Source organism: Paroedura picta, chromosome 12 (assembly GCF_049243985.1).
Source record: "Paroedura picta isolate Pp20150507F chromosome 12, Ppicta_v3.0, whole genome shotgun sequence".
Taxonomy (NCBI): Eukaryota; Metazoa; Chordata; class Lepidosauria; order Squamata; family Gekkonidae; genus Paroedura; species Paroedura picta.
This window is the reverse complement of record NC_135380.1, coordinates 52,264,892-52,280,739: the sequence shown is the minus strand read 5'-3', so window position 1 is coordinate 52,280,739 and position 15,848 is coordinate 52,264,892. Positions and strand designations below refer to the sequence as shown.

Here is a 15,848-nt window from a genome sequence, read left to right as displayed (position 1 = left end):
ACCCCAAAGTAAAACCCTGTTGGTTAAACAATCCTTTTCCAGGATGTTTGAATAGATACTCCACTTTATTTTGAACCAGAGGAGAACTCCCTGCCCCAAAGAACCCCTTAAAATATGGGGCAGAAAGGTGCACGTTCTTATTGCATCTCGTGTGGATGGGCAATGCCTTTCAGTTAACAAACAAACTGCATTTGATTTCTGTATTCTGCAGTTTCACCTGTTTAGATTTCATTTAGCGTGCAGTCATAGAGAAGACCTTTTACAATTTGTCTCTTCCTTTTAGTTCCCCCATGAGCTGACTGCTCTAAGGACACAAAATACTAGAGAAGGGGAGAGGGGAAGCATGTTGAAGAGGCAAATTCCACGCCGACCTACAGTGATCTACCCTCTCTCAACGAAGGCAGATTACAAGCAGGGGCCGCTTTTGAAATCCAAGAGGCAGAGGTGCCCATTTAAAGTCTCATGTCTTTAAAGTCTCCCCAGCAGGTTCAGCAAGTCATGGGAAACACAAGAAAGGACCTGAAGAGGCAAGATGAACACAAGAAGAGCCGAGGACTCTGAGAACAGGATCCTTAAGGAATCTGAGCAAATAACCTCCTCTGAATACCTGCTCACCTAGCCAGTAGCTTTTGTAGTCACTGGTATCGTAGAGATGGGGGGGCAACAAGGTGAGTCTTCCCTCCTCTAACTCCGCGGAGTCATACACATCAAGATTTTCAAACAAGCCCAATTCAATCACTTTGAACAAGCAAGTAAACACTTCCTGTATGTCGTAGTAGTCATCCCTGTCCACCTCCCCAAGATTCGTGGCTGTTCGGATGGCCCACCGACGGATCTGCAGGTTTGAAGAGAGACTAGAAATTATTATGGGAAGAAGTCACACTATGATGGATCTCACCTATCAGCAGTGGAAAACAAACCTCCCTTCCCACTGCGGCTTGGTGTGCCCTCCAAAATTAAGGACCTGGGACACTTGATAGGCTTGAGAAGTGGGCTAAACTGAATAAAATGAAGTTCAATAGGGACAAATGTAAAGTACTGCATTTAGGTAGGAGACTTGTCTGGGCAATAGCATGTGCGAAAAGGATCTAGGAGTCTTAGTAGACCCTACATTGAACATGAGTCAGCAGTGTGACTCAGTGGCTAAAAAGGCAAAGGGGATTTTGGGCTGTATCAAATGGAGTATCGTGTCCAGATCACAGGAGGTGAGGGTACCACTTTACTCTGCTCTGGTTCGGCCTCACTTGGAGTCCTGTGTTCAGTTTTGGGCACCCCAGTTGAAGAGGGATGTTGACAAATTAGAACGTGTCCAGAGGAGGGCAACAAAGATGGTGAGGGGTTTGGAGACCAAGACGTATGAAGAAAGGCTGGGGGAGCTTGGTCTGTTTAGCCTAGAGAGGAGATGACTGAGAGGGGATCTGATAACCATCTTCAAGTATTTAAAAAGGTGCCATATGGAGGATGGAGCAGAATTGTTCTCTCTTGCCCCAGAGGGACAGACCAGAATGAATGGGATAAAATTAATTTAAAAGAAATTCCATCTAAACATCCAGAAGAAGTTCCTGACAGAGTGGTTTCTCAGTGAAACAGGTTTCCTCAGGAGGTGGTGGGTTCTCTATCTTTGGAAATTTTTAAACAGATGGAGAGGCTGATTCTGTGAAGGCTCAAGGGGGTGGCAGATTACAGTAGATGAGTGATAGGGATGTGAGTGTCCTGCATAGGTCAGGGGGTTGGACTAGATGACCCATGACTTCCCTTCCAACTCTATGATTCTATGATTCTAGCAGCCCCACTCCCTGTATCCTAAAATTAAAAACTGGCAAAAAAATAAAAAAACAATCCAATGATCCCTTTTACTGCTGGAAGAAATCTTTTGGCAGAGGAAAATGGCTCTACAATGTCTACAGCACGAAGTCCAGTCTGTGGTGAATAATGCTTGCTAAGTCAAAGGTTCTCAGCTACAAAGACACTTATTTGAAGGTGGTGTCTTCATGATAAGCTCCACTCTTTTCATTTATCACCAATCAGTAGGAGTAGGCATGCCTTTCAAAATAAATTAGGAGAAAGTCAAAAAGCTCTGCTCGTTTTGAAACCAAAAAGAATGGGAACCAAATGAACAAACTAATTGTTGACATTGGCTTCAATGGGAAACATTTTCAGCTGTGAACATTTCAACCCAACTAGAATGAAATTTTCAGGAACCGTAACTCATCACATCTTCAAAATTTTGGAGAGATAAGAGACTGGAAACCAAATACTAGAGACCATTAAAATAAAGACCTGTGACCCTTAAAGAGAGAAAAGGGAAAAGGGATGTCCTCACACGTTAGTGTTACCAGGGGCAAGGAGGGCAGAAGACGGAGCCTTTCTTCAATTTGCTGCTAATTTTACTGCTAGAGGATGTAGCGATGGCCACAGGAATAAACAGCTGTAATGGGGGGATAGATAGATTCATGGAAGATAAGTCTATCAATGGTGATTGAGGGGAACCTCCACATTCAGAGGCACTAAACCTCTTTATTACAGAGCCAGGAAGCAACATCAGGGAAAGGCGTCTGCCCCTCTGCCCTCTTCCTGGCCCTCCAGAGGAACTGGCTGGTTGCTGTGTGAGACGGGAGGCTGGTGGAGGAAGGCTACGGGTCTAATCCAGCAGGCCTTGTCATACGACATTGCGTGGGAAGATCAAAAGATTGTCTGCAGACAATATTAATCAGCAAAGTCTAACATTTAGCCAGACCAAAAAAAGAGAAGAAGAATTAAAAGTACTATAAAACAACTCACTTGTTCATTAGGGTGAACCACAAGGAGGTAAATCCCTGGGTGTTTACCAGTAACCTCATAGCTATAGTTGATTTTCTCTACTTCGAAAAGCGCCTCAACGCACAAATCACCTGTAATCCAAAGATGGCAAAAAAAGTTAAGGAAGTTGACTGGCCACTGAATGAAGGAAAACTTATTTTCATGACAGAAGAATCATGATCTTGATTTTAAAAAATAACAAGAAATATTCTGGGGAGTCACCTGAATTCAGAGCACCATCTGATACTAGGACATATCATCGGATCAACGTTTGTCTGACCCCTTTTTTCCTGAACATCCTACAGATTCCACTGCCTCACTGTGGCACCTTATTCCTCAATAACCTACTATGACAGAATCTTGTTTCTCATGCCATTGACTTGTTTCTCTGCTCACTTGACTTTATTTTCTACCTTGAGTTGACAGTGTGAAAAGCTGATTTTTCTCTTCTTATGAACCTCTTTCTTTAATTATCAAAACGTACCCATTCCGGATATATTCCCAGAACGGGCTCTGCTGAATACTCACTGAGATGCTCATTGAGCAGCAGATAGGGGTATTTCAGTATTTCAAGCAAAGGGATACTGAGGTCTCTCTCCAAGTCAGAACTGGTATAATCGTAGCACGGTGTTGCCTTGCCTCCTTCCACAATATATAAATCGTGAGACTCATTTCTCTTGCTCATGGTTTTCTCTAAGTGGTTAATAAGGCGAGTCGTTTCCAACTGCCACAGGACCTGGAATTTGAAAAGACATTATAGAATAAGGATTACAGCCACACGGAGACACAGAACAGGCCATGGCTTAGCCCACACGAGACGACTGTGGCAAGGGAAAATAGCAAACAATTCAAATGAGAAACATTTTGAGAACCCTGAGCAGAAAAAAGGCCACCTCCTATCCCTGCCCCACAGCAAGAACAGCGAGGCCACTGGTCCTACCAGTCAAGAAAGCCTCACTCCACCAGCAGAAGGTACTCTCTGGAAGCCTCTCCCTGACAACAACACAGGAACAGGGCCTGCCAGCAGGCCACTAACGCAAGAGAAACCGGACCCCAAAAGCTCTTGCTTAGTCCTCTGGCTGTACCCTTCCTATCCCACGGTGGGGAGGTGACTTTTAGTATCTGGATGTCCTAACATGGAATGTGGCCCTCAGAACCACTGCCAGGGCACCAGCGGCAGAGCCTGACCTTTCTTTCGCGTATGTCTGCAACAATCCAGTGACTGAGAGTTAAATAAAACGGAGCTGAAACGGAGAGAGAAAAGGAGGGCTGACTTTTGAACAGCTGCCTGCAGATATATATAATCTATAAAAAGACTGTAAAAAAGACTCTCTTCTTTTAGGCTCATCAGGACTCATCGTATTTTTCCTTATTAATACCAAGTTTGGCATAAGAAGAACAGCTTATACATAATGACTTGGCTCATGAAATTGGCAAGCAGAAATTGCACAATTCACTAATGCAGTTAATAAGCTCTTAATACTCTTGCACTTTGTACTCATGTATGCTGCTTCAGTTCTTTGGTCTTAAATTTTATATTTTTATACAGTTCTTTTATTCTATTTTACTGTTTATAAATTTGTATTTTATATTTTGTAAAGGCCTATGGCTATATACAAATAAATGTATCACTCACTAATGCAAGAATTTTCCTTCCTGCGTATTACAGAACTATTAGTTGCACGTTGTATTGACCAGGCCCAAGTGGAAACACAGCGGAGAGGCAAGAAGGTTAACCTGGTGAGAATGACCACTGTGGCCCTTTCTTGCTTGTCTTCCCACTCGTGCAAAGGCTCTAGCACAAGCAGAAACTCTGAGCCGGAGCCGACCCAACGGCTCTGCCAAAGCGGCTGTCAGAAGGGGAAAGAGCCCCGGAGGCCTGTTTTCAGAGACATTTTATACTGCATCAAAACAACAAACTTCACTTCAATCACAGCAGGCACAAATCAGTTAATGAATTAATTATTATGGTCACAACCAGCACAGCATGCACATACAATTCCACGGAAACATGGGCCTGTATTCTTTGTAATATGCTTCCTTTGACTTTAGGGGCATCTTTACCTGTCTAAACAGGAAAAGGCACCTGTGAAATGCATGCATTGAGAACTGTGTGCTTTAACGTATTTGGTGTGCTAAGGCCAAAATGGTTACGCTGGGACTGCATTCTCACACCTCAATCTGTTCATTACATCACTGTGCTTGTGTACCTCTCCAGCTTTGTTTGTCTAAGCAGCTTGGGTCAGAGGCCCACAGCCCTGCAACTCTGACACTAAGGGCTCATTACCCCCCTCCCTTGAGGGGATGTAAGTATCAAAACATCAATTAGGGGGGAGAAAGTAAAAAGCTTTCTGAATATGGAAATACTACGCATGGGCTGAAGAGATGCATCCTGAAGAATCCCGGGGCGCTGGATATAGGCAAGGGCTTTGCACCTCATTTAGATTGTCTGTTTGGCACCCAAAAATCATCTCTCCACATATTGTCTTGGTCTTTTCCCTTGCTAGCTTGGAAACTCTTAATTCCCCCAGGAACATATAAGATTCTCCTTAAGTCAGCACCAAGATAAGATTACAGCTAAGTCCTCTGAAGGCATCAACACAGGAAACGAAGCACTGAAGTCAGGAAGAAGCCATGGTAATATTAGAAGAGGATGTCTTAAGTCAAGGAGAAAAGGAAACAATAAGGAAGACAGGAGAAACGAGGGCTGAGACAGAATTTGGTAAGGGGGGGGGAGAGAACCTGCACATCAACAGGAGCACAGCCACCTTCTGATACGGACATTTAGAAAAGTTGAATGGCAATATTTGAAAAAGGGATGATTATCTCTGAAAGAACAGACCTTGTATACCAGGCGTGGACAAATTATGGCTTGCTGGATGTCCACGGACTACAATTACCATGAGTCCCTGCCAGCATGTTGCTGGCAGGGGCTCCTGATAATTGTAGTCCATGGACATCTAGAGACATGGACATCTAGAGAGCTACAATTTGGCTACCTCTGCTGCACAGAGTAATGTTCTGGCAGAGTTGGCCTGGATCACTTGGAAGCACGAGCTTGGTTGGCAGGTTGTTAGTTGGTTGTTTTAACTGGCAGCTGGGAAAGGGGCCCAGCAGCAAACAGACTAAACCAGCTGTTCCAGGACCCCATTTCTGAATCATTTGGGTCCGACCATTCAGGCCAGTATCACCCTCTCTGACTGGTAGCAACTCTTCAGAGAGTTGGGCAGAGAAAGTCCTCTCCACTCCCTAAAATCTTTTCCCCCACGGAAGATGCTGGGGAATGGGCCAAGGAGGATCCAGTTCTACTGAGCTAGGGCCCTTTCTGCCTCTGCAGAGACGCAGCTGCCACCCTTAACAAAATGCAAAGACATTAAGCTTTCTGTCTGCGAGGGACAACACAAAAGGCAGAGAGAGACGGGAGAATTTGTGCAGAGGCTTCCACGCAGTCCAGTTGTCATCAACCTCCTCTTTCAGTCAGAACATATAGGTATGTTCAATGCAAGCATGTCCCTTACCCATATGAACACCTGGAATTACTGGGTTGGATGTGAAACTAAAGGAAGCAGCAGGGAGGTACAGCAATTCCACAAAAGAGTCTGAAAACTTTGTCTCTGGCCACTGGCTGAAGGGGGGGGGCAGGAATGGAAGTGGTAACTGAAGGCCTAACTCAGCCTTTCTCAACTTTTAACCTTTGAGAACCCCCTGAAACATTCTTCTAGCTTTGAGAAACCCCAGAAGTGGCGCAATGGTGCAGAATGTGGTTGGGAAGCAGAGCTGTGGACACGCCCATCTGAGGCCCCTCCCCTTCCTCCTGGCCCATCATGGGCCATTTTGGAAGAGGGAGATAGGTAGAAATGACCATATATGGCCATAACACCAGATAAATGTTTAACAAATGAAAGAGATATATATGAAAACTATTAACTCTCACCCACTTGGAAAACCGCTCTAGCAATAAAGCCAGGCCTAGCAGCTTCATTGCCAAAGTCCTAGACTACCATGGCAAAGAAGAAATTCTCAAAGAAGGAAGAACTGGAGGACCCCTTCCTGTCAACAATTCGGTAACCCAAGCATATCAAGATAGTTATTCTGAAATAATTAGGAAAAGACAAACACTAAAATTAGTAACCGAGAGGCTAACTGATGCAAAATCTGAAATATCGCAGAGGGGGTGTCCCACTTGGGGGAGTGGTCAGCAGAGGAGACTTTGTGGTCCCCCATAAGATGCCAGCTGGGTGATCTTGGGCTGGCCACAGCACTGACAGAACTATTCTGACCGAGCAGGAATATCAGGGCTCTCGCAGCCTCGCCGCCGCCGCCACCTGCTTCTTCTTCTTCTTCTTTCTTCTTCTTCTTCTTCAGTAGTCTCAGGGCTCTCTCAGCCTCCCCTCCCTCACAGGGTGTCTGTTGTGGGGAGAGGAAAGGGAAGGCAACTGTAAGCCGCTTTGAGCCTCCTTCGGGAACAGAAAAGCGACATATAAGAACCAACTCTTCTTCTTCTTCAGTAATATCAGGGCTCTCTCAGCCTCACCCACCTCACAGGGTGTCTGTTGCGGGGAGAGGAAAGGGAAGGCGAATGGAAGCCGCTTTGAGCCTCCTTCGGGTAGAGAAAAGCGGCATCTAAGAACCAATTCTTCTTCTTCAGTAATCTCAGGGCTCTCTCAGTCTCACCTCCCTCACAGGGTGCCTGTTGTGGGGAGAGGAAAGGGAAGGCGACTGTAAACCACTTTGAGACTCCTTCGGTAGGGAAAAGCGGCATCTAAGAACCAACTCTTCTTCTTCAGTAATCTCAGGGCTCTCTCAGCCTCCCCTCCCTCACAGGGTGTCTGTTGTGGGGAGAGGAAAGGGAAGGCAACTGTAAGCTGCTTTGAGCCTCCTTCGGGTAGAGAAAAGCGGCATCTAAGAACCAACTCTTCTTCTTCTTCAGTAATCTCAGGGCTCTCTCAGCCTCCCCTCCCTCACAGGGGGTCTGTAGTGGGGAGAGGAAAGGGAAGGCGAATGTAAGCCGCTTTGAGACTCCTTCGGGTAGAGAAAAGCGGCATTTAAAAACCAACTCTTTTTCTTCTTCCCTTCTGAGTAATCAAACAAAAACCTTATATCAAGGACACCTGCTAGTTGAAGCACTTCTCTAGCAGTGGATTTAACTTCACCTGAGAGCTCCCCAAAACCCAAAAAACACAGAGCGGAAGGTACAACAGGACAATTGCCAAAAGAAACTGATGGGCCACAGAACTGATGGCTTTAATAAATAAGAAAAATACAGACTTGGTGAATATATATTTATATATAGATCATGGTGAATATGTATTTAGGAATGTATTGTTAGTTAATGAGTGATGTGTTTTAATTAGAGATCTATTGATAGTCAGAACTATAGTGAACTAGTACTGTGTGGGCACAGGAGCCTTAGATCTGAACTTTCAATCAAAGTAGAAGATGGGCAGTTATCAGTAATGTACAGAATGTGCCCAAGGGAGTACATGATGCGCGAATAATCACAGGATGGAACATCTGTCAGTTTGTAGGTTGAAAGAATCTGTACACCGCCCGTGGCACCACAGGTGCCACGGACTAAATAAAACAGTAAGGCGTTCTGGGGCGGGATGTGTCCGGGATGAGGAAGGGTCCGGATTGGACCCTTCCTCATGACAGACAATCGGAGGGAACAATTGGCAGGCGCCTGAGCCTCCGGGGAGGGCGGTATATAAATATAATAAATAAATAAATTGTTCAGTTTGATTTCCTCCACTTCTATTTCTACCAATATAAAAAAAAAAGAGCGGTAAAAAGGAAAAACTTGAGCATACCATTTGTTTGTTTCAATCTTTTCTTGAACAGACAAAAAACATGAGGGACCAGTCCCAGCGGTGGAGAAATGGCAGGTCCAGGGGAGGGGTTTGTCTGAAACACCAACACCGTTGCCCGAGGAATGTTCCGACTCTAACTAAAAAGCAGAGTGACTTTTTTCCTTGTAAAATTTATTTTCTCTCTCTTTTTTTTAAACGAAACAGAAAGAAAAAGGAGGAAGTGTTACCCTGAAAAACTGAGGTGCATGTCAGGCAGGGCGGGGTCTGGCGGCAGCGTTTTTAGTTGGCTATCTTCTATGGCTGCTGGCTCAACAGTGGGGCGGGGGGGGGCGGGGTTTGGAGATTTGGATTTAACTTTAAAGAGATTCAAAGGTGGCTTACAACAGGATTACAACATTTACTAAAATAAAATGATGAATTAAGAGCATATATGATAAAAAGCTGAAGGAAGATACATTCCTATAATCAAAATCTAGCACATTTAACACCTTCATTCTTAACCTTGTGGGTCCCCAGATACTCTCAAATCTTGCTACATTTTTGTTCTTCTGATATAATGTCAATTTAATCAAAGTATAAGTTTCTTTATTGCTCGGGTGATCAAATTGGATGAATTCTTCTTCTTTCAAACTTGGGCAAAATTCATCCTTGCTGCTGTTAACATATGGTGGACCACAGATATTCTCCTTTCAGTTCAGGAAGATAGTTTAATCTCTGGTTTGTGATGGATCTCTTTTCTTAAAGTTATCTAAATTATTTTAACTCTCCCAGACTGCCCACTCTGACAACCAGACTTCTGCCTGCCTGACTCCACCCCAGCCGTCCCTCAGAACCTGTAAGCCCTGATGCCGCCAGGAGAACGTGAGCTGGAGAAGAAAACCAATTACCATTTGCAGCGGTGGTGACTTATCCCTTGCCTTGTGGTACTCATCCACGCACTCGACGCAGTAGCAGAGGTCATCATTGGCCGCAGCAAGCTCACTGGAGGACAGCGCCTCAGAAGCATACCGTTCCAGCAACCGGATGGCAGTGGGACCACCAGGGGTACACCAACAGCACGTACTCATTCTGCACAGAGAAAGCAGGAGGAGGGAAACTTCATAAAGTGATCACGCAAAAACCAACAAGCTCCACCGCAGCAGTCTCCACAGTAAATTCCCCGTGTATCATTTTGGGATGCGTAAAGTTCTGAATCTTTATCACTCATTTTATTCACTGTGCAGCTTGCCTGCTGAGGCTCCAGCCCAGAGGGAGTGGCTAATGAGTAGCACCAGCAGTGGCACCAAGAGGGACTCAAACAGAGCTTTGCCCAGGGCCTAAAGAATCAAATTGAGAAAACCTGTGATGAGAGGGCAGCTGCTCTAAAGCAGTGGTCCCCAACCCCCGGGCCAGGGACCAGTCCGTGGATCAGTCGGTACCGGGCCACGGCTCCTCCTCATCCTCCTCCCCAGCTGCTGCCTCGGGGGCTGCCCTGACACTCTGCCGCCAGCCCACCTTTGGTGCTCTCAGGCAGCCACCATGGCTGGGGCTCCCCCTTGGCGTGGCACGGCGCAGCTGCTGCTGACAGCGCCCCCCAGTGGGCGGCGGGAAGTCAGGGGTGCCGGCGGGAAAGCAAGTGGAGCAGGGGCTCAGATGGCAACGTCCCTCGGCAAAAGACCTCCCCCCCCCCCCGGGCCTCAGTAAAATTGTCAAGCGTTGATCGGTCCTCAGTGATAAAAAGGTTCTGCTCTAAAGAACTGTCTACTGTGAAGATCACTTGAGGTACTTTTCTAGAGGAGTTGGGTCAGGCCTGTTTCACATACAGGCATCTGCTTCAGAAATCCCAGGCGCCTGGCTAGCTCTCCTATATCATTTGTACACCTCAACAACATTTCCAGTTTCTCATGAATTGCAGTGCACAACTATCACTAATAGGAAATCCTTGGTTATGATGCCATTGGGTTGTGCCAAGCCTTCAACTGACTTCTGCCCAGGACCAGTCCAGATGCTCTTGCAGCTGTTGCATGAGAGTCCAGCACCATGGGTGGGTTGGGGCAACCCACTGGACTTTGACCAGATCCAATATGCCTTGGGGTCCAAGTCCAAAGAGTACCTAGAGAGGCTGAACCTTGTCATGTCCTGTGGTACCCTCAGCGCATGAGTATCTCTGCAGGCCCAGGTAGCTCCAAGACTGAATGGCCACAACTCCACATCCTTGCTTGCTGGCCCAAGCCTGGCCTCTGACTAGCCTGCCTGCTGCACCACAACCCTCACTGCTGGCCCCCAGAGGCCTTCCAGGCACAAGGTCTGTCATCAGCCCTGGGGGTTCCCCTGGCACCAGTATTTGCAAGACCAGGAGGGCCAACCCTGGACGCATCCACTGGTATGGGTTAGATGACTTCTAGCCCTGACCTGGCCATCTTGTCTGATTTCAGAAGCTATGTGGTGTCAACCCTGGATAGAATCTGGATGGGAGACCTTCCATGGAACACTAGGGTCATGATGCAGAGGCAAGCAAGGGCAAATCCTGTCTGAACATCTCTTACCTGGCTGCCCGATCTCCAAGCCATGGCTTCTAAATATACAAAGGTGCTAATATTGGGTTACTCCTTTGTTTCTTGCCCCCTTTCAAGGGCAGTTCTGTTCTGGGTGTCTATTAAGCCAGCGTTGTTTCTTGGGAGCTGGAACATCCTCCATGAGCTTTCTGGTCACAACAATCAACCATTCCCCCATGTTCCAGGCCATGTCCGTGACCAACACCACCAAGCTACGGACTCCCACTTAGCGCCTATGTAAAATGTCCAACATTTCTAGGCACCTTTTAACGTGCTATTTATTAATATATCTTGCTTCTCCACTGGATGCTCCATCATTTCGTCAAAGCTAACGGCCAGAACGAGGTTTATGGCCAGGAGCAAGAAAAACCCGCAGGATTGCCCCTGAAAGTAACGCTGTCAAGATGTTGAAGGATAACTTTGAACTAAGTATAACTTGAGATGTAGGGTCAGCACAGCAGCAAACCTTGCCTGTCCACCCATACATTACTCTTTTAAAAGTTCCGTGAGGTTAACAGTGGTTAAGACATTGAGCTGCAGGCTACGAATTCCCCGTTCACATTTCACCTCAACTGTGATTTTAAGGCCATAAGACAATTTAGTAGAACAATACCTGATACTGACATATCTTACAAGACTAAGCAAGTGTTTGGTCCCCCCCCCCCCTATTAGGCCCTCCATTGTGCCCTCTTTTGTTTTAATTGTTAGCTGCCTCGAGGCGACAAAAGTCATGAGAGGCGGGATATAAATCCAATAAATAAATAAATAAACAAAGACAAACAAACAAATGAATAAATAAAAACACTGGAAGAATGTATAACAGCACACCTTAAAAGTGCTTATCTATTTATCTAACAGCAGCAGGTCCCCTCTGTGGATCAGGGCTACAATGACATTAAACAGGGTTTTCTGCAAACTTGGGGGACTCCCCAGGTTTGCAGAAAAATCTGAAATGTAAAACACAAGCACAACATCAGAGCAGCAGAGGAGGGGAAGGGAAGTTGCAGTGAGCCTGGCCACAGGGGCTGGGAGCCTCACCAAGCCGGGGGGGGGGGGGCAGCGGACACCAACTGGAGAAGAAGAATCTTTAAACATTCACCCTCCAGGGCATCCAGTTCCTGGCTCAGGACCTCGACTGCAGGGCAGGGGGTTTGGAGCAAGAAATATAGAACTGGGTGGTATTAGCATATGGATAACTCCCAGCTCCAAAATCACACATCAGGGCTTTACACAGAAATTAACTAGCATGTGAGAAAAGACTGAAACTTGTAGAGTCCTACAGGATAGGTTTGCTCAGTGAGGAAAATTTTAATCCAACTCAAAGCATGATCTCCTTGGTGGAATGGTCCACCGTTATCAAACGCTGCAGAAAAATCCAGTAAGAGCTACAAGGGGGCACAGCTTTTGTCACCATTCACAGGGAGGTCGAATAAAACCTCCAATGTCAATGTAGTCCTTAACACAAATTCTACCAACTTAACATGAGCACGGAACAATTTTAAGATATGGCACACAATACACTACATCTCCGTTATTCTCAACCCAGAAGTGCTCCCAACATACAACACAGAGCAGATTCTGAAATGTATTTCTAGGAAAATAATACCAGCACCATTGGTTGTTCTGGAACACCATATTTGTACTCAAACAGCCAATCACCTTCTAAGATGCTGACAATATTTGCAGTGTGTTTCCACCTCAAATCTTACCTGGTTCAACTAACGGCCTACCACTTCCCCATGGAGGCTGACTGCCTCCCTGTGGGAGTCTCAGTTTCGTGCTCATGAACGGAGAAGACATAGCCTTGGCGGGAAAACAGAGAATTGTTGACAATCCTGCACAGATGAGAGACCCAGGGGAAGAGCTCATCTACGCCAGGAAACAACATTTTACCAGAATATGAACCCCCCCCCCCCAAAACCCTTGTAACCCAGAAACAAGAAAGCAAGAATATCTTAAGAGAGATTGGGGAGGATGGGCAGCAATGACGGAAACGATCACTGAAGGAGGACAAAAAACAACAACCCTCTTCAAAATAAACCAAGGCTCGTGCCACCTTAGAACACTAACACATTTTTGTCTAGTAGAATGTGCAAACTGCCTGAAAGATAAAAGGCAAAAAGGTGGCACATATGCATAACAAATAAACATATTGATCAGAATGTAAATTAGCATACTAACTGCATATTTCATGAGCGCAAGGAACAGAGCTTTAATGAAAGAAAAATGGATCGGATTAAATAAAACAACCAACCAGGGCATGAAAGCAGTCAACAAAAACACCTGCTAGGACCTGTAAACTGCACATGGTCCCTAGGCCACCTGCCTACGGGCACGCACACACCGAGCTATTTTAATACTGGGTCAGCTCACAGATCCTTTAAGTCTTCTACTGTGTTCTACAATTGGTGGTGATCCACTGGCTCAGGCAGATGTCTCTCACTCCCATTCTGCTGGAGAGGGCACGGCTTAGGCCTTGCGCACAAAAACAATCTCCCCCACCAGATCCCCACATACATTTATCAGTATCCTTTATTGCTCACTTCATTATGTTACATTGTAAACCAGGTTTGCAACACAAACATTAACAGCGATAGTTATCAGCCTCCAAGACGGGGATAGAAGAGCGAGAGACAGACAGAACATGTCAGAATATAGAATCCTAGAGAGGGAAGGGGCCATCTAGTCCCACCCCCTGCTCAGTGCAGGATCAGCCCCAAGCACCCAGGAGAAGGATCTGTCCAGCCACTGTTTGAAGACAGCCAGTGAGGGGGAGCTCCCCACCTCCTTAGGCAGCCCCTTCCACTGCTGAACTAGACTCCTAGAATCCCAGAGTGGGAAGGGGCCATGCAGGCCATCTAGTCCCACCCCCTGCTCAGTGCAGGATCAGCCCCAAGCATCCAGAAGGATCTGTTCAGCCGCTGTTTGAAGACCGCCAGTGAGGGGGAGCTCAGCACCTACTTAGGAACTACTCAAGCAGTGAAAATTCCCCCCCCCCTGATATCTAGCCAATATTGTTCTCCGTGTAGTTTAAACCCATTAGTGCAATTCCTATGCTTTAAGCCAACAGGAACCTGTCCCTGTCCTCCTCCAAGTGACCTTTCAAATACTTAAAAACAGCCCTCATATCTACTCTCAACCTCCTCTTCTCCAGTCTGAAAATTCTCAAGTCTTTCCTCAGCCTTTCCTCATAGAGTTTGGTCCCCGGGCTTTGGTTCATCCTGGTCACTCTCCTCTGAACCCCTTCTATTTTGTCCATGTCTTTTTTGAAGTGAGGCCTCTAGAACTGCCCACAGGACTCCAGGTGGGGTCTGACCAATGTAATATACAATGGGACTATGGCAACTTGTGATTTTGATGTGATGCCTCTGATGACACAGCCCAAGTCTGCATTGGCCTTCTTTACCGCTGCATCACACGGCCTGCTCACGGCCTCCACAAGTAGCCCACGATCACGTTCACACACACTGCTACCCAGAAGTATATCTCCCATTCAATATGCATGTTCCTCCTTTTTGTGACACAGATGTAGAACTCTACACTTCTCCTTAGCATCTTGTTCTTTGTTGCCCATTTTTCCAGTTTGTTCAGATCTCTTTGGACTCTATATTTTCTAGGGTGTTCACTACTCCCAATTTGGTGTCATCCGCAAATTTAATGAGGAATCCCCCCACCCCCTCGTCCAGATCACTGAGAGCAATGTTGAAAAGTACTGGACCCAGTAATGGACCCTGTGGCACTCCGCTGCTCACCTCCCTCCACTCCGATTAAATACCACTGACAATTACACCTTGGCTGCGGTTTTCTGACCAGTTTACCCGTCTTCCAGTTTACCCGTCAGAACATCATGGGGAACCACTTCTGATCCTGCCTTACTGAACTCTAGGTGCACAACAGAAAGACTCCAGGAATCAAGCGGTGCTTTTGAGGGCTCTGTTGAATTCTCACTCTGCAGCTTTTTAACTGACTTGCATCGTTTTCCATCCTGCTCTTTTGCAGTACAGAGTGCCAGGTTGGTGTCATGGTTAAGAGCATCCAGGTCTAATCTGAACAACCAGGTCTGATTCCCCATTCCTTCTCCACATGCAGCCCGCTCGGTGACACTAGGCCAGTCCCAGTTCTCTCAGAGCTCCCTCAGCCCCACCTACCTCATTGGGTGCCTGTTGCAAGCCCGTTTGAGACCCCTGAGGCTTGCAGGGCGACCCTGGGCCTGCCCCACTTCCCTCACAAGGAGTCCGTGCTGGGGAGCGGCAGGAAGGGCAGCACGAAGCCCGCCGGATGACCTCGGGCCAGCCCAGTTCTCCCAGAGCTCCCTCTCTCACCCCCAGGGGAGAGGAAGGGGAGGCGGCCGCCAGCCCTCCGCCCTCGCTAACGGCTCCCGCCTTCCCTCGGCGCCGCCCAGACCCGCCCGCGCCCGCGCCTGCGCCCTCACCTCCTGCTCCCCGCGGCGCTCTCCGGGGCCGGCCCAGGCCATGGGCCCGCCAGCTCCGCCGCCGCCGCTGCCTCCTCCTCCTCCGCCGCCGCCCCGCGAGCCCCGCCCCTTCCGGCCGTCGAGCGCACAGCCTAGAGCGGCGCTCCCGCGAGACCCCGAGCCCGCCCGGAAAGCGCTCGGCTGGACGCTCCGGGGCCGCCCAGGGGCTCATGGGAACTGGAGTCCCCCCACAGGCGAGGGCGCAGCCCCGGGCAGACGCCAGTCCAAGGACCC

The 15,848-nt window shown here is 47.3% G+C and overlaps 1 protein-coding gene across 7 annotated transcripts in view; it reads right to left on the bottom strand.

Moving 5' to 3' along the window:
- SETX (senataxin) overlaps positions 1 to 15,727 on the bottom strand; it is a 64,324-nt gene extending 48,597 nt beyond the window's left edge. For 2 of the 7 annotated variants that reach the window (XM_077307008.1, XM_077307009.1), the window contains exons 1-5: positions 15,292 to 15,510; positions 9,497 to 9,677; positions 3,328 to 3,535; positions 2,782 to 2,891; positions 616 to 835 (exon numbers count right to left, since the gene is read on the bottom strand). In XM_077307008.1, coding sequence (XP_077163123.1) covers positions 616 to 835; positions 2,782 to 2,891; positions 3,328 to 3,535; positions 9,497 to 9,677; positions 15,292 to 15,296 — 724 coding nt within the window. In that variant the 5' untranslated portion in view covers positions 15,297 to 15,510. Of the gene's footprint in view, positions 1 to 615; positions 836 to 2,781; positions 2,892 to 3,327; positions 3,536 to 7,337; positions 7,490 to 9,496; positions 9,678 to 15,291; positions 15,517 to 15,575 lie in introns of those variants that run through there. The other 5 variants (XR_013226064.1, XM_077307010.1, XM_077307011.1 and 2 more) reach the window with 5 other exon arrangements.
- Between the last annotated feature and the right edge of the window lie 121 nt (positions 15,728 to 15,848).